The 26,676-nt window shown below is 45.1% G+C and overlaps 1 protein-coding gene across 2 annotated transcripts; it reads right to left on the reverse strand.

Annotated features, from left to right (window-relative positions):
• Window positions 1–10,197: 10,197 nt before the first annotated feature.
• On the reverse strand, window positions 10,198–21,137 carry stoml1 (stomatin (EPB72)-like 1). 2 transcript variants are annotated; one of them, XM_042329574.1, is made up of 7 exons: window positions 20,264–21,137; window positions 19,661–19,767; window positions 19,412–19,561; window positions 17,603–17,806; window positions 14,688–14,919; window positions 11,403–11,612; window positions 10,200–10,966 (listed from the first exon to the last, which is right to left on the reverse strand). In XM_042329574.1, exons 1-7 carry the CDS (start codon window positions 20,427–20,429, stop codon window positions 10,764–10,766), a joined length of 1,272 nt encoding a protein of 423 aa, XP_042185508.1. In that variant the 5' UTR covers window positions 20,430–21,137; the 3' UTR covers window positions 10,200–10,763. The 2 variants fall into 2 exon arrangements, with proteins under 2 accessions (XP_042185833.1, XP_042185508.1); XM_042329899.1 differs by lacking the exon at window positions 19,661–19,767 and having other exon boundaries at window positions 10,198–10,966; window positions 20,264–20,437.
• Between the last annotated feature and the right edge of the window lie 5,539 nt (window positions 21,138–26,676).

Here is a 26,676-nt window from a genome sequence, read left to right on the forward strand (position 1 = left end):
GGCTGCTGTGAGGAGGCGTCATGATGTCACCATCTCCTCTGTGATACTCTGATGTCACCGGCTGCAGTGAGGAGGCTTCATGATGTCACCATCTCCTCTGTGATACTCCGATGTCACCGGCTGATGTGAGGAGGCGTCATGATGTCACCGACTATTGTGTAGAGTGCCCCATGGTGGTGGGGTTATAGTATGGGCAGGCAGAAGCTACGGACAATGAACACAATTGCATTTTATCAATTTGAATGAACAGAGATACCGTGATAAGATCCTGAGGCCCGTTGTCCTGTCATTCATCCTCCGCCGTCACCTCATGTTTTTAAGTGTTTTATTTAACCTTTATTTAACTAGGCAAGTCAGCTAAGAACTAATTCTTATTTACAATGACGGCCTACCCCGGCCAAACCCGGACGGCGCTGGGCCAATTGTGTGCCGCCACAAACCAAAGTGATGTAACATACGTTACCAGTCAAACGTTTTGACACAGCTACTCATTCAAGTGTGTTTTCTTTATTTTTACGATTTTCTACATTGTAGAATAATAGTGAAGACATCAAAACTATCTCAGCCCCGCCTTATCTCAGTTCACTGGTCACCATACCAACACCCACCTGTAGCACGCACTACAGCAGGTATATTTCACGGGTCATCCCCAAAGCCAACACCACATTTGGCCGCCTTTCCTTCCAGTTCTCTGACTGGAACAAACTGCAAAAATCACTGAAGTTGGAGACTTACATCTCCCTCACTAACTTTAAGCATCAGCTGTCAGAGCAGCTTTACCAAGCAGCTCATCTGTAAATAGCCCATCTGTAAATAGCCCATCTGTAAATAGCCCATCTGTAAATAGCCCATCTGTAAATAGTCAAACCAACTGCCTACATCATCCCAACAAACAATTTGTTTGTTTTTTTTTCTTCTCTTTTGCACACCAGTATCTCTACTTGCACATCCTCATCTGCACAAATATCACTCCAGTCTTTTCATTTGCTAAATTGTAATTTCTTTGCCACTATTAGCCTATTTATTACTTTACCTCCTTACCTCATTTGCACACACTGTATACAGATTTTCTATTGTGTTATTGACTGTACGTTTTTTTTACTCCATTGTAACTCTGTGTTGTTTTTGTCACACTTCTTTGCTTAATCTTGGCCAGGTCACAGTTGTAAATGAGAACTTGTTCACAACTAGCCTACCTGGTTAAATAAAGGTGAAATAAATAAAATGTATAAAATAAAATAACACATATGGAATCATGTAGTAACTCAAAAAATGTATATTTTATATTTCAGATTCTTCAAATAGCCACCCTTTGCCTTGATGACAGCTTTGCACACTCTTGACATTCTGTCAACCAGCTTCAGGAGGTATTCACCTATTTGGTAAAAGTCCATATTATGGCAAGAACAGCTCAAATAAGCAAAGAGAAACGACAGTCCATCATTACTTTAAGACATGAAGGTCAGTCAATACGGAACATTTCAAGTTTCTTCAAGTTCAGTGGCAAAAACCATCAAGCGCTATGATGAAACTGGCTCTCATGAGAACCACCACAGGAAAGGAAGACCCAGGACACTGGAGGGAGTGGGCTCTGCACGTAGCGCCCGCTCAATGTCCGCGTCCAGCTTCCACACTACCGGCGCCACCAGGCAGGAGGCCGGGAGTATGGGGGTGGTATCCATGGGCCGCTCCTCTGTGTCATACAGTCGGGACAGTGCGTCTGCCTTGGCGTTCTGGAAACCTGGTCTGTAAGAGAGGGTGAATACAAAACAGGTGAAAAACATGGCCCACCTTGCCTGGCGTGGGTTCAGTCTCCTTGCAGCCCGGATGTACTCCAGATTGCAGCGGTCAGTCCAGATGAGAAAAGGGTGTTTCACCCCCTCAAGCCAATGTCTCCACGCCTTCAGAGCCTTGACGACAGCCAACAGCTCCCGGACCCCCACGTCATAGTTTTCGCTCCGCCGGACTGAGCTACCTCGAGAAGAAGGCACAGGGGCGGAGCTTTGGTGGCGTGCCCGAGCACTGAGAGAGCACGGATGCTATCCCAGCCTCGGACGCATCCACCTCTACTATGAACGTCAAAGAGGGATCCGGATGGGCAGCACGGGAGCCGAGGTAAACAGAGCCCTCAGGTGACCAAAAGCCTCAACCGACCACTGCAAACGTACCGGTCCCCCCTTCAGCCGTGAGGTAATGGGAGCCGCTTCCTGATCAAAACCCCAGATAAACCTCTGGGAGTAATTGGCAAACCCTAGAAACCGCTGCACCTCCTTTACCGTGGTGGGAGTCGGCCAATTACGCACGTTTGAAATGATGGAGCATTCATCAACCTGTACAGCATGAAGAGGTACTCATAATGCCCTGAGGTAGTACTGAAAGCCGTCTTCCACTCGTCTCCCTCCCGGATACGCACCAGGTTGTAAGCGCTCCCGAGATCTAGTTTTGTGAAGAAGCGCGTCCCACTTGACTCAATCACACTGGCGATGAGAGGCAGCGGGTAGCTGTACCTCACAGTGATCAGATTTATACCTCGATAGTCAATACACGGGCGCAGACCTCCCTCCTTCTTCTTCACAAAATAGAAACTCGAGGAGGAGGGCGAAGTGGAGGACCGAATGTATCCCTGACGCAGGGATTCAGAGACATATGTCTCCATAGCCTCCATCTCCGCATGTGACAGGGGATACACGTGACTCCTGGGAAGTGAGGCGTCTACCAGGAGATTTATCGCACTATCCCCCGTCGATGGGGTGGTAATTGAGTCGCCTTCTTTTTGGAGAAGGAGAGAGCCAAATCGGCATATTCAGGGGGAATGCGCATGGTGGAAACCTGATCTGGACTCTCCACCGTGCACTAGCACCAACAGAAACCCCTAAACATCTACCCAAGCACTCCCGTGAGAGCCCTCTGTTGCCACGATACAGTGGAGTCATGACAGGCCAACCAGGGTAGGCCAAGCACCACGGGAAATGCAGGAGTCAATGAGGAAGAGACTGATTCTCTCCTTGTGATCCCCCTGCGTCACCATGCCCAGGGGAGCAGTGGCTTCCCTAATCAACCCTGACCCTAATGGTCGACTATCTAAGGCGTGAACGGGGAAGGGCACAGCCACGGGAACAATGGGGATCCCTAAACTATGGGCGAATGATTTGTCTATAAAATTCCCAGCCGCGCCTGAATCGACGAACGCCTCATGCTGGGAATAAGGGGCAAATTCAGGAAAAGTGACATACAAAATGTTTGTGTGCAACAGAGGGCTCTGGGTGAGGCTGGTGCCGGCTCACCTGGGGTGACACCAGAGTGCCCTGCCTACTGCCTCGATCCCCAGAGGAACCAACCCGGCACCGAACAGCAGTGTGATCTCTGCGGCCACAGATGGTGCACGAGACGGAACCTCCTCCGGTCTCCCTGCGCACTGAACCTCCCAGCTCCATAGGCATCGGAGCGGTGGTGCTGGGGGATGGAACCGACAGACCCCGCTCTGGATGTCCGCGGGTAGCCAGCAGGTTATCCAACCAAATAGACAGGTCCACCAGCTGGTCGAAGGTGAGGGTGGTATCCCTGCAGGCCAATTCCCGACGGACATCCTCTCGCAAACTGCAGTAGTTGATCTGTCGCTCCATCCATGGCGAACTCCTGGACGCTCCTCATCCCCTGCCTCAGATGGTAAGTACGACCACCCGCCACTCTACCCTCGGGCGGTTGGTCGAAGACTGCCTGGAAACGGCGGGTGAAATCCTCGAAATGGTCCAGTGCCACGTCTCCTTCTCTCCACACGGCGTTGGCCCACTCCGGGGATTTCCCTGAGAGGCATGAGACGAGGGTTGACACCCTCTCACGGCCCGAAGGAGCCGGGTGGACGGTTGCCAGGTAGAGCTCTAGCTGCAATAGGAAACACTGGCAGCGTGCAGCCGTCCTGTCGTACTCCCGGGGAAGGGCGAGACGAATCCCACTGGGACCGGGTGAAGGGGAGGCGAGTAGTGGAGGCCCTGGTTGTGCTGGGGGAGGCGCTGGATGAACTCCCTGTCTCTCCCAGCGGTCCATGGTTTGGACAACGCGGTCCATGGCGGTGCCGAGATGGTGGATCATCGTCGCTTGCTCCTGGACGTGCTCCTCTATCCCCATACCAGGGGCACCTGCTCCTGCTGACTTGTAGTGGGTGTGGAATTCTGTAAGGGGTCTGGTGGCAGGGAAGTCAGACGCAGGAGAGCAGAACTTGGTAATAGCCGGAGCAGTTTAATCCAAAAACCAACGACTTAAAAATACAACAGAATATGAGTCCAAAAGTAAACATGTGCACAAGCACTTACAACAAACAATTCCACACAAAGACATGGGGGGAACAGAGGGTTAAATACACAACAATTAATGAGGGAAATGGAAACCAGGTGTGTAGGAAAACAAGACAAAACAAATGGAAAATGAAAAGTGGATCGACGATGGCTAGAAGACCGGTGACGCTGACTCCACCCGAACAAGGAGAGGAAACGACTTCGGTGGAAGTCGTGACACTTTATAGTAGAAAGCTAGTTACCATGACAGCCTTTATAATAGAACGCTTGTTATAGAACGCTTGTTACCATGACAGCTGTTTTATAATAGAATGCTTGTTACCATGACAGCCTTTATAATAGAACACTTGTTACCATGACAGCCCTTAAAATAGAACGCTTGTTACCATGACAGCTTTTTTTTTTAAATAATAGAACGCTTGTTACCATGACAGCCTTTATAATAGAACGCTTGTTACCATGACAGCCTTTATAATAGAACGCTTGTTACCATGACAGCTTTTTATAATAGAAAGCTAATTACCATGACAGCCTTTATAATAGAACGCTTGTACCATGACAGCTTTTTTTATAATAGAATGCTTGTTACCATGACAGCCTTTATAATAGAACGCTTGTGACCACACACACATCTAAATATTGCACTTGGGAAAAAAACATCTTAAAGTGGAAATAGAATGAAACAAACAGGCTATTCTATTTTTGCTCTATTATAGTGGCCACTAAAGACTTCAATCAAGAACACAAGGCTACATGTGTTCAAAATCCCCCTTCACTCACACACATACAAGTGTTACTGTCAAGTTCAACACAACTAAATCAATATCTTTGGGCTACACTGCACATTATTACATTGTACACTTTCTGCCTGTAGACATCTGTTCTACAATGTGCCAGCAGAGCACAATACCCTTTGTTGGCATAATTGGTCTGTTTCAGGCAGAGAGTAACACCTGGCATACCCCTTTTTATCCACTGTATTGAGGAAGTGAGAAAGAGGGAAAAGTGTGTGGTGTTCCTTTCACCTCTATAGTGGCATCCAGTTTAAACCAGGCCCAGCTCCACTTGATCCCTGAATCCACTTGTTTAATAACAAGCAACGCTTCATTTTCAGCTACTTCTCTCATTCTAAAAATGAACCACATAACGTTACTGTAGAGGGAAGATATTAGTTCACAGATAGTAGTTAGTTCGTTAGCTAGTTAACATTTCACACAGGGTCAACTAAGGCGTTATAACTTGAGGAACGGCAAGGTGTCTTATACCAGTTAATACTATAGCGAATTGGTTAGGTTACTAACGTTAGCTAGCTAGCTGTCGGACTTTATTAGCCAGCTAATTTTCACACCATAAACTCAATTATTTCATCAGTTAAGTTGGCTAATGTTGCTTAACATTTCTCTGGCTAGCTAACGGAGAATTTGATCCAGCTAGCAAGATACTTAACAATGCCAATACTTGTTCCACCATACTTTCTCCCTCACTTCAAACTTTCCAAAAGCCAGTTATTTTTCGGTTACAGCTCATGAAGTACGCTTCATCACCTTCTCACCCAGGTCTCAGTGCTACCGTTACCTCTCAGTTACTGTTCAGGGGACACGTTGCTGTAACTGACAAACTGTCGTTCCACTCTCCCGCTGATGCTGTACCTAGGAAGTTGGTTGTCTCTTCTCTCTTCAGTCGCATGCTTCAGTTCTGTTGTTATGTGAACGATGAGCTGAGCCTTGGATACAGCCAGTATTGTGCTGCATTCTGTTGTTATGGGAACGATGAGCTGAGCCTTGGATACAGCCAGTATTGTGCTGCATTCTGTTGTTATGGGAACGATGAGCTGAGCCTTGGATACAGCCAGTATTGTGCTGCATTCTGTTGTTATGGGAACGATGAGCTGAGCCTTGGATACAGCCAGTATTGTGCTGCGTTCTGTTGTTGTGCTGCGTTCTGTTGAGAATGCCAACCCATCTGGATGTTGAGTAGGTGGAGGAGAATGCCAACCCATCTGGATGTTGAGGAGGTGGAGGAGAATGCCAACCCATCTGGATGAGGAGGAGTAGGTGGAGGAGAATGCCAACCCATCTGGATGTTGAGGAGTAGGTGGAGGAGAATGCCAACCCATCTGGATGTTGAGGAGTAGGTGGAGGAGAATGCCAACCCATCTGGATGTTGAGGAGGTGGAGGAGAATGCCAACCCATCTGGATGTTGAGGAGGTGGAGGAGAATGCCAACCCATCTGGATGTTGAGGAGGTGGAGGAGAATGCCAACCCATCTGGATGTTGAGTAGGTGGAGGAGAATGCCAACCCATCTGGATGAGGAGGAGTCAATGGAGGAGAATGCCAACCCATCTGGATGAGGAGGAGGTGGAGGAGAATGCCAACCCATCTGGATGAGGAGGAGTCGGTGGAGGAGAATGCCAACCCATCTGGATGTTGTGGAGGAGAATGCCAACCCATCTGGATGTTGAGTAGGTGGAGGAGAATGCCAACCCATCTGGATGTTGAGGAGGTGGAGGAGAATGCCAACCCATCTGGATGAGGAGGAGTCAGTGGAGGAGAACGCCAACCCATCTGGATGAGGAGGAGTCGGTGGAGGAGAATGCCAACCCATCTGGATGTTGAGGAGGTGGAGGAGAATGCCAACCCATCTGGATGTTGAGGAGGTGGAGGAGAATGCCAACCCATCTGGATGTTGAGGAGGTGGAGGAGAATGCCAACCCATCTGGATGATGAGGAGTCGGTGGAGGAGAATGCCAACCCATCTGGATGTTGAGGAGGTGGAGGAGAATACCAACCCATCTGGATGGTGATGAGTAGGTGGAGGAGAATGCCAACCAATCTGGATGTTGAGGAGTGAGTGGAGGAGAAGCCAACCCATCTGGATGTTGAGGAGGTGGAGGAGAATGCCAACCCATCTGGATGTTGAGAAGGTGGAGGAGAATGCCAACCCATCTGGATGTTGATGAGAAGGTGGAGGAGAATGCCAACCCATCTGGATGTTGAGAAGGTGGAGGAGAATGCCAACCCATCTGGATGTTGATGAGAAGGTGGAGGAGAATGCCAACCCATCTGGATGTTGATGAGAAGGTGGAGGAGAATGCCAACCCATCTGGATGTTGATGAGTAGGTGGAGGAGAATGCCAACCCATCTGGATGAGGAGAAGAATGCCAACCCATCTGGATGAGGAGGAGAATGCCAACCCATCTGGATGTTGATGAGAAGGTGGAGGAGAATGCCAACCCATCTGGATGTTGATGAGAAGGTGGAGGAGAATGCCAACCCATCTGGATGTTGATGAGAAGGTGGAGGAGAATGCCAACCCATCTGGATGAGGAGGAGGAGGTGGAGGACAATGCCAACCCATCTGGACGAGGAGGAGTAGGTAGAGGAGAATGCCAACCCATCTGGATGAGGAGGAGAATGCCAACCCATCTGGATGAGGAGGAGGAGGTGGACAATGCCAACCCATCTGGACGAGGAGGAGTAGGTAGAGGAGAATGCCAACCCATCTGGATGAGGAGGAGTAGTGAACTGTATGTAATAACCACAACATCACAGAGATGTGTCTGTGTGAACTGAATGTGTTCATTTGTATTTATTTTGGATCTCCATTAGTTCCTGCCACAGCAGCAGCTACTCTTCCTGGTGTTTATTATGGATCCCCATTAGTTCCTGCCACAGCAGCAGCTACTCTTCCTGGGGTTTATTATGGATCCCCATTAGTTCCTGCCAAGGCAGCAGCTACTCTTCCTGAGGTTTATTATGGATCCCCATTAGTTCCTGCCAAGGCAGCAGCTACTCTTCCTGAGGTTTATTATGGATCCCCATTAGTTCCTGCCAAGGCAGCAGCTACTCTTCCTGGGGTTTATTATGGATCCCCATTAGTTCCTGCCGAGGCAGCAGCTACTCGTCCCGGGGTTTATTATGGATCCCCATTAGTTCCTGCCGAGGCAGCAGCTACTCTTCCTGGGGTTTATTATGGATCCCCATTAGTTCCTGCCAAGGCAACAGCTACTCTTCCTGGGGTTTATTATGGATCTCCATTAGTTCCTGCCAAGGCAACAGCTACTCTTCCTGGGGTTTATTATGGATCCCCATTAGTTCCTGCCAAGGCAGCAGCTACTCTTCCTGGGGTTTATTATGGATCCCCATTAGTTCCTGCCAAGGCAGCAGCTACTCTTCCTGGGGTTTATTATGGATCCCCATTAGTTCCTGCCGAGGCAGCAGCTACTCTTCCTGTAGTTTATTATGGATCCCCATTAGTTCCTGCCAAGGCAACAGCTACTCTTCCTGGTGTTCATTATGGATCCCCATTAGTTCCTGCCAAGGCAGCAGCTACTCTTCCTGGGGTTCATTATGGATCCCCATTAGTTCCTGCCAAGGCAGCAGCTACTCTTCCTGGGGTTCATTATGGATCCCCATTAGTTCCTGCCAAGGCAGCAGCTACTCTTCCTGGGGTTTATTATGGATCCCCATTAGTTCCTGCCGAGGCAGCAGCTACTCTTCCTGGGGTTTATTATGGATCCCCATTAGTTCCTGCCAAGGCAACAGCTACTCTTCCTGGTGTTCATTATGGATCCCCATTAGTTCCTGCTGAGGCAGCAGCTACGCTTCCTGGGGTTTATTATGGATCCCCATTAGTTCCTGCCCAGAGAGCAGCTACTCTTCCTGGGGTTTATTATGGATCCCCATTAGTTCCTGCCAAGGCAACAGCTACTCTTCCTGGGGTCCAGCAAAATTAAGGCAGTTACACAATTTTAAAAACATTGCAATATATTTATTACAGAATACACAACACATTAAGTGTGTACCCTCAGGCCACCACTACCACATATCTACAGTGCTAAATCCATGTGTATGTATAGTGTGTGTGTTATCATGTGTGTGTATGCATGTGTCTGGGCCTATTGTAACGGTGTGTGTCTCTTCACAGTCCCTGCTGTTCCATGAGGTGTATTTTTATGTTTTTAAATCTGATTCTACTGCTGCATCAGTTATCTGATGTGGAATAGAGTTCCATGTAGTCATGGCTCTATGTAGTACTGTGGAATAGAGTTCCATGTAGTCATGGCTCTATGTAGTACTGTGGAATAGAGTTCCATGTAGTCATGTCTCTATGTAGTACTGTGGAATAGAGTTCCATGTAGTCATGTCTCTATGCAGTACTGTGGAATAGAGTTCCATGTAGTCATGTCTCTATGTAGTACTGTGGAATAGAGTTCCATGTAGTCATGTCTCTATGTAGTACTGTGGAATAGAGTTCCATGTAGTCATGGCTCTATGTAGTACTGTGGAATAGAGTTCCATGTAGTCATGTCTCTATGTAGTACTGTGGAATAGAGTTCCATGTAGTCATGGCTCTATGGAGTACTGTGGAATAGAGTTCCATGTAGTCATGGCTCTATGTAGTACTGTGGAATAGAGTTCCATGTAGTCACGGCTCTATGTAGTACTGTGGAATAGAGTTCCATGTAGTCATGGCTCTATGTAGTACTGTGGAATAGAGTTCCATGTAGTCATGGCTCTATGTAGTACTGTGGAATAGAGTTCCATGTAGTCATGGCTCTATGTAGTACTGTGGAATAGAGTTCCATGTAGTCACGGCTCTATGTAGTACTGTGGAATAGAGTTCCATGTAGTCATGGCTCTATGTAGTACTGTGGAATAGAGTTCCATGTAGTCATGGCTCTATGTAGTACTGTGGAATAGAGTTCCATGTAGTCATGGCTCTATGTAGTACTGTGGAGTAGAGTTCCATGTAGTCATGGCTCTATGTAGTACTGTGGAATAGAGTTCCATGTAGTCATGGCTCTATGTAGTACTGTGAAATAGAGTTCCATGTAGTCATGGCTCTATGTAGTACTGTGGAATAGAGTTCCATGTAGTCATGGCTCTATGTAGTACTGTGCACCTCCCGTAGTCTGTTCTGGACTTGGGGACTGTGAAGAGACCTCTGGTGGCATGTCTTGTGGGGTATGCATTTTTATCAGAGCTGTGTGCCAGTACTTTAAACAGACAGCTCGTTACCTTCAGCTTGTCGTAATGAGGAAGTCAAATCTCTCTTCCACTTTGAGCCATGAGAGATTGACATGCTTGTCATCAAATGTTACTTTTTAAACCACAACATCAAAGAGATGGGTCTATATGAACTGTTATTAGTGACCATGTATTTCTCGGACCTGGTACGTGTATAAGGACAGGTCTGAAGCCAGTGGTGAAGGTCAGAACCATGTATTTCTAGGACCTGATATTTATATAAAGGCAGGTCTGAAGCCAGTGGTTAAGGTCAGAACCATGTATTTCTAGGACCTGATATTTATATAAAGGCAGGTCTGAAGCCAGTGGTTAAGGCCTGAACCATGTATTTCTAGGACCTGGTATTTATATAAAGGCAGGTCTGAAGCCAGTGGTTAAGGTCAGAACCATGTATTTCTAGGACCTGGTATTTATATAAGGACAGGTCTGAAGCCAGTGCTTAAGGCCGGAGTAGCTTGATGACTTCCTCCAGCTTCATGGCAGTCTTCAAGTCTCCCTGGACCTTGAGTCGCCCAGTGGCGTAGGCTGCGAAGGGTCGTAGGGTTCCCTCGAACATAGCCAGCAGGTCCTGGTCCGTCATACTGAGGGTGACATCTGGTACCTGGCCCTCTGGAGGGGACCCTGGTCCGGCTGAGCCACTACCTAGACACAGAGGAGGAGGGGAACTCACTGTTAGTTTGTTACTCTGTTATTCTAAAATGCAGCTTGGACACAAAAGCAACATATCTGACAGAGATGATGGGATAACGACTTACTAAATACAGACTAAGAACTAAACTAGAAAGCATGTTAAATCCTATTGAAAGTTATCTTTCGTGAGGGATGAATGTGTCTGGGGAAACTGGCCCTGAAAAGGTTTATCTTATCAAACACAGGCCGGAGGGATAGAGACTGTTACCATAACTACAGAGGTCAAGTAATTTGCTTTACATGACAAAGGAGGTCCAAAGACCATGTTTGCAAAACAATGTCACGCCAGTTTCCCAGACCTAGAACAAACCATCCTCGGAGAATGCCTTTTGTCCAGGAAACCCGGCCCTATAAGACTCTATAGAATGACAGTTTGTCGTTGTCTCACCTTGGCTGAGGTCTACGTAATAGCTTGTCTGTTGTCCGTCAGGCGATTGGAGGAGGAACAGGAAGCAGGCTCCCACCTGACTGACCAGAGACTCTGAGAGGAGAAGGCCCTCGTACAGTTCCAGCACTGACATGGGCCTGGTTACAGCTCCGGTACGACTTATAGCCAGGGGAGCACTGCTCACCTCGTCTGAGAAGCTGATGCTGTCCTCTGAGGACACAGAGATACAGATAAGCTGATGCTGTCCTCTGAGGACACAGAGATACAGATAAGCTGATGCTGTCCTCTGAGGACACAGAGATACAGATAAGCTGATGCTGTCTTCTGAGGACACAGAGATACAGATAAGCTGATGCTGTATAGTAAAAAGAAAATGTCAAACTTGAATGAGTAGGTGTGCCCAAACTTTTGACTGGTACTGTATATATATATATATATATATATATATATATATGTACAGTGGGGAGAACAAGTATTTGATACCCTGCCGATTTTGCAGGTTTTCCTACTTACAAAGCATGTAGAGGTCTGTAATTTTGATCATAGGTACACTTCAACTGTGAGAGACGGAATCAAACAAAAATCCAGAAAATCACATTGTATGATTTTTAAGTAATTCATTTGCATTTTATTGCATGACATAAGTATTTGATCACCTACCAACCAGTAAGAATTCCGGCTCTCAGACCTGTTAGTTTTTCTTTAAGAAGCCCTCCTGTTCTCCACTCATTACCTGTATTAACTGCACCTGTTTGAACTCGTTACCTGTATAAAAGACACCTGTCCACACACTCAATCAAACAGACTCCAACCTCTCCACAATGGCCAAGACCAGAGGGCTGTGTAAGGGCATCAGATATCAAATTGTAGACCTGCACAAGGCTTGGATGGGCTACAGGACAATAGGCAAGCAGCTTGGTGAGAAGGCAACAACTGTTGGCGCAATTATTAGAAAATGGAAGAAGTTCAAGATGACGGTCAATCACCCTCGGTCTGGAGCTCCATTCAAGATCTCACCTCGTGGGGCATCAATGATCATGAGGAAGGTGAGGGATCAGCCCAGAACTACACGGCAGGACCTGGTCAATGACCTAAAGAGAACTGGGACCACAGTCTCAAAGAAAACCATTAGTAACACACTACACCGTCATGGATTAAAATCCTGCAGCGCACGCAAGGTCCCCCTGCTTAAGCCAGCGCATGTCCAGGCCCGTCTAAAGTTTGCCAATGACCATCTGGATGATCCAGGGGAGGAATGGGAGAAGGTCATGTGGTCTGATGAGACAAAAATAGAGCTTTTTGGTCTAAACTCCACTCACTGTGTTTGGAGGAAGAAGAAGGATGAGTACAACCCCAAGAACACCATCCCAACCGTGAAGCATGGAGGTGGAAACATCATTCTTTGGGGATGCTTTTCAGCAAAGGGGACAGGACGACTGCACCGTATTGAGAGGATCACGAGATCTTGGCCAACAACCTCCTTCCCTCAGTAAGAGCATTGAAGATGGGTCGTGGCTGGGTCTTCCAGCATGACAATGACCCGAAACACACAGCCAGGGCAACTAAGGAGTGGCTCCGTAAGAAGCATCTCAAGGTCCTGGAGTGGCCTAGCCAGTCTCCAGACATGAACCCAATAGAAAATCTTTGAAGGGAGGTGAAAGTCCGTATTGCCCAGCAACAGCCCCGAAACCTGAAGGATCTGGAGAAGGTCTGTATGGAGGAGTGGGCCAAAATCCCTGCTGCAGTGTGTGCAAACCTGGTCAAGAAATACAGGAGACGTATGATCTCTGTAATTGCAAAAAAAGGTTTCTGTACCAACTATTAAGTTCTGCTTTTCTGATGTATCAAATACTTATGTCATGCAATAAAATGCAAATTAATTACTTAAATCATACAACGTGATTTTCTGGATTGTTGTTTGATTCCGTCTCTCACAGTTGAAGTGTACCTATGATCAAGACCTCTACATGCTTTGTAAGTAGGAAAACCTGCAAAATCGGCAGTGTATCAAATACTTGTTCTCCCCACTGTATATATATATATAAAGTTTGGACACACCTCCTGAGTGGCGCAGCGGTCAAAGGCACTGCATCTCAGTTTTAGAGGTGTCAGGGTAGGCCGTCATTGTAAATAATAATATGTTCTTAACTGACTTGTCTAGTTACTGACTATGACTGGTCCACCTAGCTATCTGGAGATGAATATACTGACTATGACTGGTCCACCTAGCTACCTGGAGATGAATGTACTGACTATGACTGGTCCACCTAGCTATCTGGAGATGAATGTACTGACTATGACTGGTCCACCTGAAGATGAATGCTACCTCCAAGATGAGATGAATGTACTGACTATAACTGGTCCACCTAGCTACCTGGAGATGAATGTACTGACTATGACTGGTCCACCTAGCTATCTGAAGATGAATGTACTGACTATGACTGGTCCACCTAGCTACCTGGAGATGAATGTACTGACTATGACTGGTCCACCTAGCTATCTGAAGATGAATGTACTGACTATGACTGATCCACCTAGCTATCTGAAGATGAATGTACTGACTATGACTGGTCCACCTAGCTATCTGAAGATGAATGTACTGACTATGACATGAGGTTGTCCCACCTAGCTATCTGAAGATGAATGTACTGACTATGACTGTGATATGTGGTTGTCCCACCTAGCTATCTGAAGATGAATGTACTGACTATGACTGGTCCACCTAGCTATCTGCAGATGAATGTACTGACTATGACTGTGATATGAGGTTGTCCCACCTAGCTTTCTAAGTGCCCTCATCAACACTACCCAGGTGAAGGTGTTACGAATGAAAACAGGTTTACTGTGTAACTGCACCTGTCCTAACCAGGGGAAGTCCATTGTTACTGTGTGATTGTACCTGTACCTGTCCTAACCAGGGAAGATTGTACCTGTCCTAACCAGGGTAGCTCTATTGTTACTGTACCTGTCCTAACCAGGGGAGGTCCATTGTTACTATGTAACTGTACCTGTCCTAACCAGGGAAGGTCCATTGTTACTATGTGACTGTACCTGTCCTAACCAGGGGAGGTCCATTGTGACTGTACCTGTCCTAAACAGGGTAGCTCTATTGTTACTATGTGACTGTACCTGTCCTAACCAGGGGAGCTCCATTGTTACTATGTGACTGTACCTGTCCTAACCAGGGGAGGTCCATTGTGACTGTACCTGTCCTAACCAGGGGAGCTCCATTGTTACTATGTAACTGTACCTGTCCTAACCAGGGGAGGTCCATTGTGACTGTACCTGTCCTAACCAGGGGAGCTCCATTGTTACCGCCAGCCATATTGCCCAGGAAGTGCATAGCCAGTTGTTGTATGGGTCCAGCCAGGCCCTCGAGACCAGGAATAGAGGGGGGTAGGATGACCGAGCCAGGCCCAGATGAATGGTCCTCTGGGGGCTTCAGGACAGCACCTACAGTCAGCTCCACCCTGTCTACCTCCAGACCCCAGGGCTTGGTCATCTCATTGATGTCCATCTGGGAAAGAAAGGTTAAGAAACCATGGTGATTTCACATCCTCTCTCCTTCTATAAAACACTTTGTAGGAGAGGACCTAAACGGAGGAACTGCAATGGGTTTTCAGAAGGAGGCGAGGAGAGAGAAAGTGAGGGAAGATGGAGAGAGGGAACATCCACTTCAACGGTACAAGAGATGTTATGAGTACTAACTTACCAAGATACAGTGACCCTAACAGATTAGAGGATAACTGTGACCTGATGCATATTAGGGCTGGGCGATAAGACTGTATTTTACTATATATCAGTTTGGGTTTTCACTTTACCTTCTATAACAGTATTTCAATGTTTGGTTTGTTAAATGTGATATTGCTACATCAAAGATTATGGATATACTGACAAGATACATGTCTCTCAACCCTGACAATGGGAATCATTGTCCACAAAGCGTCATGGAGGGCTGTCTAGGTCCCGCCCATCCTTTCATTGGATTGGTGGTTACATCTCAATATTATTATTATTTTTTTTATATTTGATGAGGGTTGTTGAGGTCACCTGTCTGTTTTCAATGGAGAGAGACGCTATGATACTAACCTCATACCATTTCTCTGCTTACGTGAAGTAGCTAATAGAAAACATTTAATGTAGCCAAAGATTATAGGGTCCCCTAGAAAACGCTGACCAACACTTTGGTTCCTACCCTGTCACAATAACTCCTCCCTGGCATTTTCATTTGTTGTCATGTCAAACACTGTATTCAAAGTGCCCACTATTATATTCTAACTATAGAATGAATCATTATATTTCCATGATTCCAACAGTTCATCCAAGAGTTTTGATCTAAATCGCAATTTCAATATTAGGTTAAAAAATAAAACCTAGATTTATTTGCCCATATCTTGCAGCCCTGTGTGGCAGTGTGGAAATGATCTCAAATGAGTGCAGGAAATAAAGAAATGAATGAAAATGCTGAAATCTTTTTGGGGTTGAAGTTTAATTGAACAAGATGGGTAAATGGTAAGTTAGTCTAGCGACCAGCTATTTAAACCTGTAGTATGGATGGATGTAGATACGCAGACCCACGAGCCACTGCAGCCCACGAGCCACTCAGTTTTTTATGGTCTCACCCCCATCAAAGTTGCCCATCCCTGCTATAAACCAATCAGAATGGAGAAAGACCCATTGAAATCACTTAGAATGTTATGTGTTGTCATCCTAGGGTGACACACTACTAACATAAAACTGTCATAAATGTGAAAATATTGTGAAATTATATTTTTGGCATATCGCCCAGCACTAATGCATATTAAGTGTTATATTTAAATACACGGAACAAAAATATAAATGCAACATGTAAAGTGTTGGTCCCATATTTCATGAGCTGAAATAAAAGATCCCAGAAATGTTCCATACACACACAAAAAGCTTATTTCTCTCAAATGTGTTTCCATCCATGTTAGTGAACATTTCTCCTTTGCCAAGATAATTCATCCACCTGACAGGTGTGGCATATCAAGAAGCCGATTAAAAATCATAATCATTTCATAGGTGCACCTTGTGCTGGGGACAATAAAAGGCCACTCTAAAATGTGCCGTTTTGTCACACAAAACAATGCCACAGTTGTCTCAAGTTGAGGGAGCGTGCATTTGGCAGTACGTCCAACCGGCCTCACAACCACAAACCACGTGTATGGCGTCATGTGAGCGAGCGGTTTGCTGATGTCAGCATTGTGAACAGAGTGCCCCCTAGTGGTGGTGGGGTTATGATATGGGCAGGCAGAAGCTGCCGACAACGAACACAACTGCATTTTAATCAATGGCAAATTGAATGCATAGAGATACCGTGATGAGATCCTGAGGCCCATTGTCGTGCCATTCATCCGCCACCATCACCTCATGTTTCAGCAGGATAATACATGGCCCCATGTCGCAAGGATCTGTACACAATTCCTGGAAGCTGAAAATGTCCCAGTTCTTCCATGGCCTGCATACTCACCAGACATGTCACCCATTGAGCATGTTTGGGATGCTCTGGATTGACGTGTACAACAGCATGTTCCAATTCCCACCAATATCCAGCAACTCAGCAGTCATTGAAGAGGAGTGGGACAACACAGGCCACGATCAACAGCCTGATCAACTCTATGTGAAGGATATGTGTCGCGCTGCATGAGGCAAATGGTCACACCAGATACTGACTGGTTTTCTGATCCATACCCCTACCTTTTTATTAAAGGTATCTGTGACCAACAGATAACTATTCGTCTACCTCCTATTCTAACTATTCGTCTACCTCCTCATGCCTTTTGCACACGTTGTATATAGACTCCCCCTTTGTTTTCTACTGTGTTATTGACTTGTTAATTGTTTATTCCATGTGTAACTCTGTGTTGTCTGCTCACACTGCTATGCTTTATCTTGGCCAGGTCGCAGTTGTAAATGAGAACTTGTTCTCAACTAGCCTACCTGGTTAAATAAAGAGAACTTGTTCTCAACTAGCCTACCTGGTTAAATAAAGGTGAAATAAAAAAAATATAAAAAAATATCTGTATTCCCAGTCATGTGAAATCTATAGTTTAGGGCCTAATACATGTATTTAAATGGACTGATTTCCTTATGTCAACTGTAACTCAGTAAAATCTCTGAAATTGTTGCATGTTGAGTTGATATTTTTGTTCAGTATATGATGTGTACTGCTGCCTCACCCCAAGGTATTCTCCCAGTTTGATTCTCTCAGTCTGAATCTCCCTGACGCTCTTCCTGCCCAGGCTGGTTGTCATGGCGTTGTGGGCAGTGAGGCGTGTGGAGGCGTTAAGATCCTGAACCGACACCACTGACATCACCGGGCTCCAGATACGGAACTGAATATCTGCCCCTACAGACACCACACCTCCGTCCCTGGTCGTAACCTGTTATACCGCAGCAGAGAGAGGGTTATAACTGTTATAGAGAGGGTTATAACTGTTATAGAGAGGGTTATAACTGTTATAGAGAGGGTTATATAACTGGATATCTGCCCTACAGACACCACACCTCCGTCCCTGGTAGTAACCTGTTATACCGCAGCAGAGAGAGGGTTATAACTGTTATAGAGAGGGTTATAACTGTTATAGAGAGGGTTATAACTGTTATAGAGAGGGTTTATAACTGATATCTGCCCTACAGACACCTCCGTCCCTGGTAGTAACCTGTTATAGAGGGTTATAACTGTTATAGAGAGGGTTATAACTGTTATAGAGGGGTTATAACTGTTAGAGGTTATAACTGTTATAGAGAGGGTTATATAACTGGATATCTGCCCTACAGACACCACACCTCCGTCCCTGGTAGTAACCTGTTAGAGAGGGTTATAACTGTTAGAGGGTTATAACTGTTATAGAGAGGGTTATAACTGTTATAGAGAGGGTTATAACTGTTATAGAGAGGGTTATAACTGTTATAGAGAGGGTTATATAACTGGATATCTGCCCTACAGACACCACACCTCCGTCTCTGGTAGTAACCTGTTATACCGCAGCAGAGAGAGGGTTAGAACTGTTATGGAGAGAGTTATAACTGTTATAGAGGTTATAACTGTTATAGAGAGGGTTATATAACTTGATATCTGCCCCTACAGACACCATAACTCCATCCCTGGTAGTAACCTGTTATACCGCAGCAGAGAGAGGGTTAAAACTGTTATAGAGAGGGTTATAACTGTTATAGAGAGGGTTATAACTGTTATAGAGGTTATAACTGTTATAGAGAGGGTTATATAACTTGATATCTGCCCCTACAGACACCATAACTCCATCCCTGGTAGTAACCTGTTATACCGCAGCAGAGATAGGGTTAAAACTGTTATAGAGAGGGTTATAACTGTTATAGAGAGGGTTTTAACTGTTATAGAGGTTAGAACTGTTATAGAGAGGGTTAGAACTGTTATAGAGGTTATAACTGTAATAGAGAGGGTTATAACTGTTAGAGGGTTATAACTGTTATAGAGGTTAGAACTGTTATAGAGAGGGTTATAACTGTTATAGAGAGGGTTATAACTGTTATAGAGAGGGTTATAACTGTTATAGAGGTTATAATTGTTATAGAGAGGGTTATATAACTGGATATCTGCCCCTACAGACACCATACCACCGTCCCTGGTAGTAACCTGTTATACCGCAGCAGAGAGAGGGTTATAACTGTTATAGAGGTTATAACTGTTATAGAGAGGGTTATAACTGTTATAGAGAGGGTTATATAACTAGATATCTGCCCCTACAGACACCACATCACCGTCCCTGGCAGGGACCTGTGTCAGTGCTCTGTGGCGGTGACCTGTAGTGGTGACCTGTAGATGTGTTCGTGTGGAGTAGTGGTTACTTAGGGCACTATAATTTACATTTGAGTCCTTTAGCAGACAGTCAGAACTAAAAAGAGCAGTTTGATTTGTACCCTGCACATCATTAATGTTTGAGCTAGATTGCGTGTGTGTGTGTGTGTGTGTGTGTGTGCGCGTGTGTGTGTGTGTGTGTGTGTACCTGGCATGGAGGGATGTTGAAGGCCCGGGTTCGTAGGTCAACTCTCTGCCACTGGTCAATAAGAGGCAGAAGCAACACCACTCCTGGCCCTTTAGGAGGACGTACTCTGCCCAGACGAAACACTACGATGCGCTGGTAGTTAGGGACAACCTGTAGGACAGATATTCCTGTTAATAAATCAACAGAGATAGTGTGTTACCTTCAGTACGAACCAGCCTGATATGGGAAGGGTATGAAGGTGTGTGTTACCTTCAGTACGAACCAGCCTGATATGGGGAAGGTTATGAAGGTGCAGATATAGACCATGAAGCAGACAATAACATTGCAGATCCAGGACAGCCATCCCTGAGTGGAGTCTGGAGAATAGATGTTAGGTTTGATCTTGGAGCTAATCAAATACATTTGAGAAAATATGAACCAGTCCATCACAGTCTACCTAATCATAATTATAGATACTGTAGAGAACGGATGGAGCGGGTGTTCCGCGTGAACGCATTGCACCAATATCGCTACACTGCCCACCGCTAACGGGAAGGCTCGTGCCCGCATGCTACAACTTTCTTTCAAGCCACTTCACATGTCCGTATACGCGTTGCGATGGCCTCCCGCCATTCCACTTCTGACACCAATGTAGCAAACAGGGGGGGAATGGGAAACGAACCTAGGTCTCGAGTGTAGCGTGGATCACTACTACAATGCGGCACTTGCATACCAAGCTAACATATGACAGCTGTTGTTGTAAGAAGAAATTGCTGGAAAAAACTGAGCAACGATCTGTTAGGTAGTTAGTACCGACGTTGTATGTAACGTTATCTAACTAACGAGTCGTGCATTAATTTAGCCAATACTTACCACTGTAGTCGTTGTCTCTAACATTGGGGATGTAGTCAAACGAATGTCCTTTATGATGGTGGAATGGAGATTGGACGAAGCTTTCTGTCGCCACGAACAACCCCGGTTTGGCAGTGATCAAATCTCGTTGCGGTAGAGACTGATATCCAGACGCTTTATTATACATTGTCCTGTAAACTTTAACGCTCAATAACGACCTCACTAAATAAGTTAAATATGTGTGTATTTATGGACAAAATCATGGCATTAAATAGATGTTTTAACGGTCAAATTATCGATTTTTTTTTTTTGGTATGTATTTTGCTGGCAAGCAAGTGCGTTACTTCCGTGTTTACCTGTTGCTCGGCTGCAGGGCAAAGTGCAGCTTGAGGAGAGAGTTAGGAATACACTGCCATCTAGCGGACGGCTGGTCTGTGTTCCGGTCTAACGTTACACTCCTTGTTCTCTGTGCTCCACCAAACATGGCACTGCACTTACATACCTTAAGTTTACTTTTAGTAACTTCATTTTAGGACAAAATCAATAAAGCCTTCACTGATACTCACGGCCCCGCACTCTCCTTTCGTTTGTCCTGTACTTATTTTTCTATTTTTTTCTATCCTATTGGCCCGTTCAAGAAGATATCTGCATATTTCCGTTAGGGAACCCCTACTCTGTGTGCAATAACTCAATTCACCTTTACACTCCTTTTAAACAACTTGAGCAAAGATTAAAGTCTACAAAATGTAGTCCACTCTGTTCATATCAGATTCTAGTTTTTGGGAACAGAAAACTGTATTGTGATAAAATGTTTCATCGATGAGAAAATGTGCAGAATTTCAGCCAAAATCGATCTCCTTCCATCTTGTCCCACTGCCGGACACTGGGCTTCCTCTCACTGCCATAATGATGGTGAGTGGAAACGCCAAGCGGATGCTTCACAGTTATACATCCGGTGAAATATCTGTCTCATCGTTCTATCTGTGGCTGAACGTTTTCACCGCCTCCCACGCCATGTTCGCGCTGCCCAACGGTCCCTCTCCATTTGTCACCGCTTTCCTTCCATTGAAAATGAATGTGAAGCGGTGTTTCACGGTGTCGGTACACGCTTCACCTCTTCCTCTCTGCGGAAACTAGCGAGCGAACCAGCGTCCCTCAGTCTTACTATATGTATAACATGTATCTGATGCTGTCTGGTCAGAAACAGTATGACATGCCCCTTATGTCCAGACGGTATCAGATATATGGTCTACACGGAGACAGGGCTGTTTCGCTCTCTCGGATGCTTTATCTGAGATATCGGTCAAATAAATTAGAAATAAATACATTATCTGGATGCACTTTCACCACCCTGTGAAGTTAATCATCATTTATTTAATTTGTAGCCTAATAAACTGCATGCTTTTCCTACGATGTGATATGTTGTTGTTTTTTTATCAGAAAAGTACTTTTCTGATTAAAAAACGTTTCTTACATAAAAAGGTTGGATGGAAACCTGGTTGAAACCTGGTTGATGTCAAGCCATTTTGAGGATGCTGGAATTATACACTATATTCCAAAATCATGTGCATTAATATGGCTTTCCACTAGATGTTGGAACATTGCTGCTATAACAGCCTCCACTCTTCTGGGAAGGCTTTCCACTAGATGTTGGAACATTGCTGCTATAACAGCCTCTACTCTTCTGGGAAGACTTTCCACTAGATGTAGGAACATTGCTGCTATAACAACCTCCACTCTTCTGGGAAGGCTTTCCACTAGATGTTGGAACATTGCTGCTATAACAGCCTCTACTCTTCTGGGAAGACGTTCCACTAGATGTTGGTACATTGCTGCTATAACAGCCTCCACTCTTCTGGGAAGACTTTCCACTAGATGTAGGAACATTGCTGCTATAACAACCTCCACTCTTCTGGGAAGACTTTCCACTAGATGTAGGAACATTGCTGCTATAACAGCCTCCACTCTGCTGGGAAGACTTTCCACTAGATGTTGGAACATTGCTGCTATAACAGCCTCCACTCTTCTGGGAAGACTTTCCACTAGATGTTGGTACATTGCTGCTGTAACAGCCTCCTCTCTTCTGGGAAGGCTTTCCACTAGATGTTGGAACATTGCTGCTATAACAGCCTCCACTCTGCTGGGAAGACTTTCCACTAGATGTTGGAACATTGCTGCTATAACAGCCTCCACTCTTCTGGGAAGGCTTTCCACTAGATGTTGGAACATTGCTGCTATAACAGCCTCCACTCTTCTGGGAAGGCTTTCCACTAGATGTTGGAACATTGCTGCTATAACAGCCTCCACTCTTCTGGGAAGGCTTTCCACTAGATGTTGGAACATTGCTGCTATAACAGCCTCCACTCTTCTGGGAAGGCTTTCCACTAGATGTTGGTTTCGAATCTCAGTTTTCTGAAAAACTGGAAAATGCATCTTCTTTAGGAGTCATATTTATATCCTGTCGACTAATGATCATTCATCCACACTGTGTGTCCCATCATTGCAGGTAATTTATAACAAATGTATAAAGTATTTGCTTAATAAACCCAGCCAGCGTATTAGCCTGGTTTTGTTCGTTTAGGAAAATATGTTGGATATTCCAGGTGTATTGTATTTCTTCGCCACCAGATGGGGACAATGAGTCATTTTTCAGGTTCATTTTATACATCTTGAATACTAAAATGGATGATGGTTTATTATGAGGTTGTGAATGTGAGATTACACATGGAAACAATTTATTTTTATTATAGTAAATGAGGAATTATTAGAAACGGTTAAATCCACAATATGATCACAATGATCTTGATAGACATTTCGATAGTTTTTTTGTTTGTTTTAGTATATTATACGGCAGATTGATGGAGAATTGCTGTGGGAGTGCTATTTATATCACGTCGACTAATGATCATTCATCCATGCTGTGTGTGTCCCGTCATTGCAGCGTTGGAAATAAATGAACTAGTTAAATAAAGGTTAAATTTAAAAATAAAAAAAAATCCATCCATTGCTCACTGACTTGAGGGACGGGACCAGGCTTTGTGGGAGAGGGAATTACAATGCTGAAACAGGAAAGGGAGAGGGAATTGTAATCCTGAAACAGGAAAGGGAGAGGGCATTGCAATGCTGAAACAGGAAAGGGAGAGGGCATTGTAATGCCGAAACAGGAAAGGGAGAGGGCATTGTAATGCTGAAACAGAAAAGGGCCTTTTCGAACCTGTTACCACAAAGTTGAAAGCACAGAATCGTCTAGAATGTCATAGTTTGCTGTAGCGTTAAGATTTCACCCTTCGTTGGAACTAAGGGGCCTAGAACATTATTCCTCCTCCACCAAACTTTACAGTTTACACTATGCATTGGGGCAGATAGCGCTCTCATGGCATCTGCCAAACCCAGAAACTGCTAGATGGTGAAACATGATTAATCCCTCCAGAGAACGCGTTTCCAATGGCGGGGAGCTTTACACCCCTCCAGCCGACGCTTGGCATTACGCATGGTGATCTTAGGCTTGTGTGCGGCTGCTCGGCCGTGGAAACCCATTTCATGAAACTCCAGACGAACAGTTCTTGGGCTGACGTTGCTTCCAGAGGAAGTTTGGAACTCGGTAGTGAGTGTTGCAACCGAGGACAGATTCATTTTACACGTTCCTCTTTTGTGAGATGGTGTGGCCTACCACTTCTTGGCTGAGTCATTGTTGCGCCTAGAAGTTTCCACTTCACAATAACAGCACTGACAGTTGACCGGCGCAGCTCTAGCAAGGCAGAAATTTGACGAACTGACTTGTTGGAAAGGTTGCATCCTATGACGGTGTCACGTTGAAAGTCACTGAGCTCTTCAGTAAGGCCATTCTACTGCCAATGTTTGTCTATGGAGATTGCATGGCGGTGTGCTTGATTTTTATACACCCGTCAGCAACGGGTGTGGCTGAAATAGCCGAATCCACTAATTTGAAGGGGTGTCCACATACTTATGTATATATAGTGTATTTTGGAAGAACGTGTGCATACCTACAGGAGACTTTTAAAGTAGCCCAGTCAGATTAAAACTATGCGACTGGTTGTGTTTATACCACACATAAAAGGGAATACATTTATAAAGTAAAATAATACATATTTAGGCAATATTTAATTTTAGCGTTATAGGTTCTAGGTGCTCAAGGAATAGTCGCTCTGATTGGAGAGGAGGCTGAACACGTGTTAAGCTTTCCTGAATAACTGGGCCTGCTGGGAGCATAATGTGAACCACGTTATTATAGGACGACTTGGGAGAATGATGATCTGCAACAGACAGCACATTCAGTGGAATACTTGTATTGTCCCTAAACAAGATCAATAGGGGAGATGTTTCAAATGAAATCAAATCAAACTTTATTTGTCACATGCGCCGAACACAACAAGTGTAGACGTTACTGTGAAATGCTTTACTTACAAGCCCTTAACACTTCTTGAACTGCACTGTTGGTTAACAAAATATTGACCAAATAAACTAAAGTAAAAAATTATAAAAAGTAACAATAAGATAACGAGGCTATATACTACAGGGGGTGCCGGTACCGAGTCAGTTTGTGGGGGTACAGATTGGAGGTCATCTGTACATATAGGTAGGGGTGAAGTGACTATGCGTAGATAATAAACAGCGAGTAGCAGCAGTGTACAGGTTCAGCTGTGTCTCCTGTCTTCACTGTTCTTTCATGATGCCTCTCCACTGCATATCAGCTACTCCTATTTGTTCTTGTCGATTCATATAGAAAATGTATGCAGCTTTTAACGTTTTTCCGTGTAGTATGATTGCTAGTTAGCGTACTGCAGATCTGGACAACCGATCCACTATTGTCACTATGAAAGGTGGAGAGTCCGTTACACTGGTACTGACCTGTGGTATAGTAAAAGTTGGCACACTGAAAAACAGTGCATAAGGGAAGTACCAAAACACCTTGATAGGGGAGGAGCATGCAGAAAGTACATAGTGCATAAGGGAAGTACCAAAACACCTTGATAGGGGAGGAGCATGCAGAAAGTACATAGTGCATAAGGGAAGTACCAAAACACCTTGATAGGGGAGGAGCATGCAGAAAGTACATAGTGCATAAGGGAAAGTACCAAAACACCTTGATAGGGGAGGAGCATGCAGAAAGTACATAGTGCATAAGGGAAAGTACCAAAATACCTTGATAGGGGAGGAGCATGCAGAAAGTACATAGTGCATAAGGGAAGTACCAAAACACCTTGATAGGGGAGGAGCATGCAGAAAGTACATAGTGCATAAGGGAAGTACCAAAACACCTTGATAGGGGAGGAGCATGCAAGCAGATGAGGACATGTGACTATATGGACGAAATTGTATAGTTAAAACCTGAAAAAGAATGAATTTAAACCAGGAAACAAACACATTGCTTTCCCCAAACCACCCCCCAGAAAATTGCATCTGTCGCTAAATGTAACAACAACAAAAAAATATGTGTTAATCACTTCCAGCTATAACATGTTGAAATCAATAGCACAGGTTTGGTGTGTATGCACTGTTTAAGCAAACACTATTTAACATCACTGGTTAGAAGACAATTTGTTGAAGACAGTTATCTAAATTCTAGAATGTCAGATGGAGATTCTGGGTGGCTACTTTTTTTAAAATTTCACTTGAATGAATCATCACCTCACAGGTAGTTCTACAAAGCGAGTTCATTAGAACGTGATAGGAAGATGTCGTTCCCATAGCAACGATTAAAACATTTTAACCAGAAACCGTGGATTGATGGCAGCATTCGTGTGAAACTGAAGGCACGAACCACTGCTTTTAATCAGGGCAAGGTGTCTGGTAACATGACTGAATACAAACAGTGCAGCTATTCCATTCCCTGAAGCAAAAAAGGCTATCAAACAAGCTAAGCGCCAGTACAGAGACAAAGTAGAATCTCAATTCAACGGCTCAGACACAAGAAATGTGGCAAAATAATTCTACAGTCAATCACGGACTACAGGAAGAAACCCAGCCCAGTCACGGACCAGGATGTCTTGCTCCCAGGCAGACTAAATAACTTTTTTGCCCGCTTTGAGGACAATACAGTGCCACTGAACACGGCCTGCAACGGAATCATGCGGTCTCTCCTTCACTGCAGCCAAAAGTGAGTAAGACATTTAAACGTGTTAAATCGCAAGGCTGCAGGCCCAGACGGCATCCTAGAAGATTCCGCGCCCTCAGAGCATGCGCAGACCAGCTGGCCGGTGTGTTTACGGACATATTCAACCAATCCCTATACCAGTCTGCTGTTCCCACATGCTTCAAGAGGGCCACCATTGTTCCTGTTCCCAAGAAAGCTAAGGTAACTGAGCTAAACGACTACCGCCCCGTAGCACTCACATCCGTCATCATGAAGTGCTTTGAGAGACTAGTCAAACCATATCACCTCCACCCTACCTGACACCCTTGACCCACTCCAA

Source organism: Oncorhynchus tshawytscha, linkage group LG01 (genome assembly GCF_018296145.1).
Source record: "Oncorhynchus tshawytscha isolate Ot180627B linkage group LG01, Otsh_v2.0, whole genome shotgun sequence".
Lineage (NCBI taxonomy): Eukaryota > Metazoa > Chordata > Actinopteri > Salmoniformes > Salmonidae > Oncorhynchus > Oncorhynchus tshawytscha.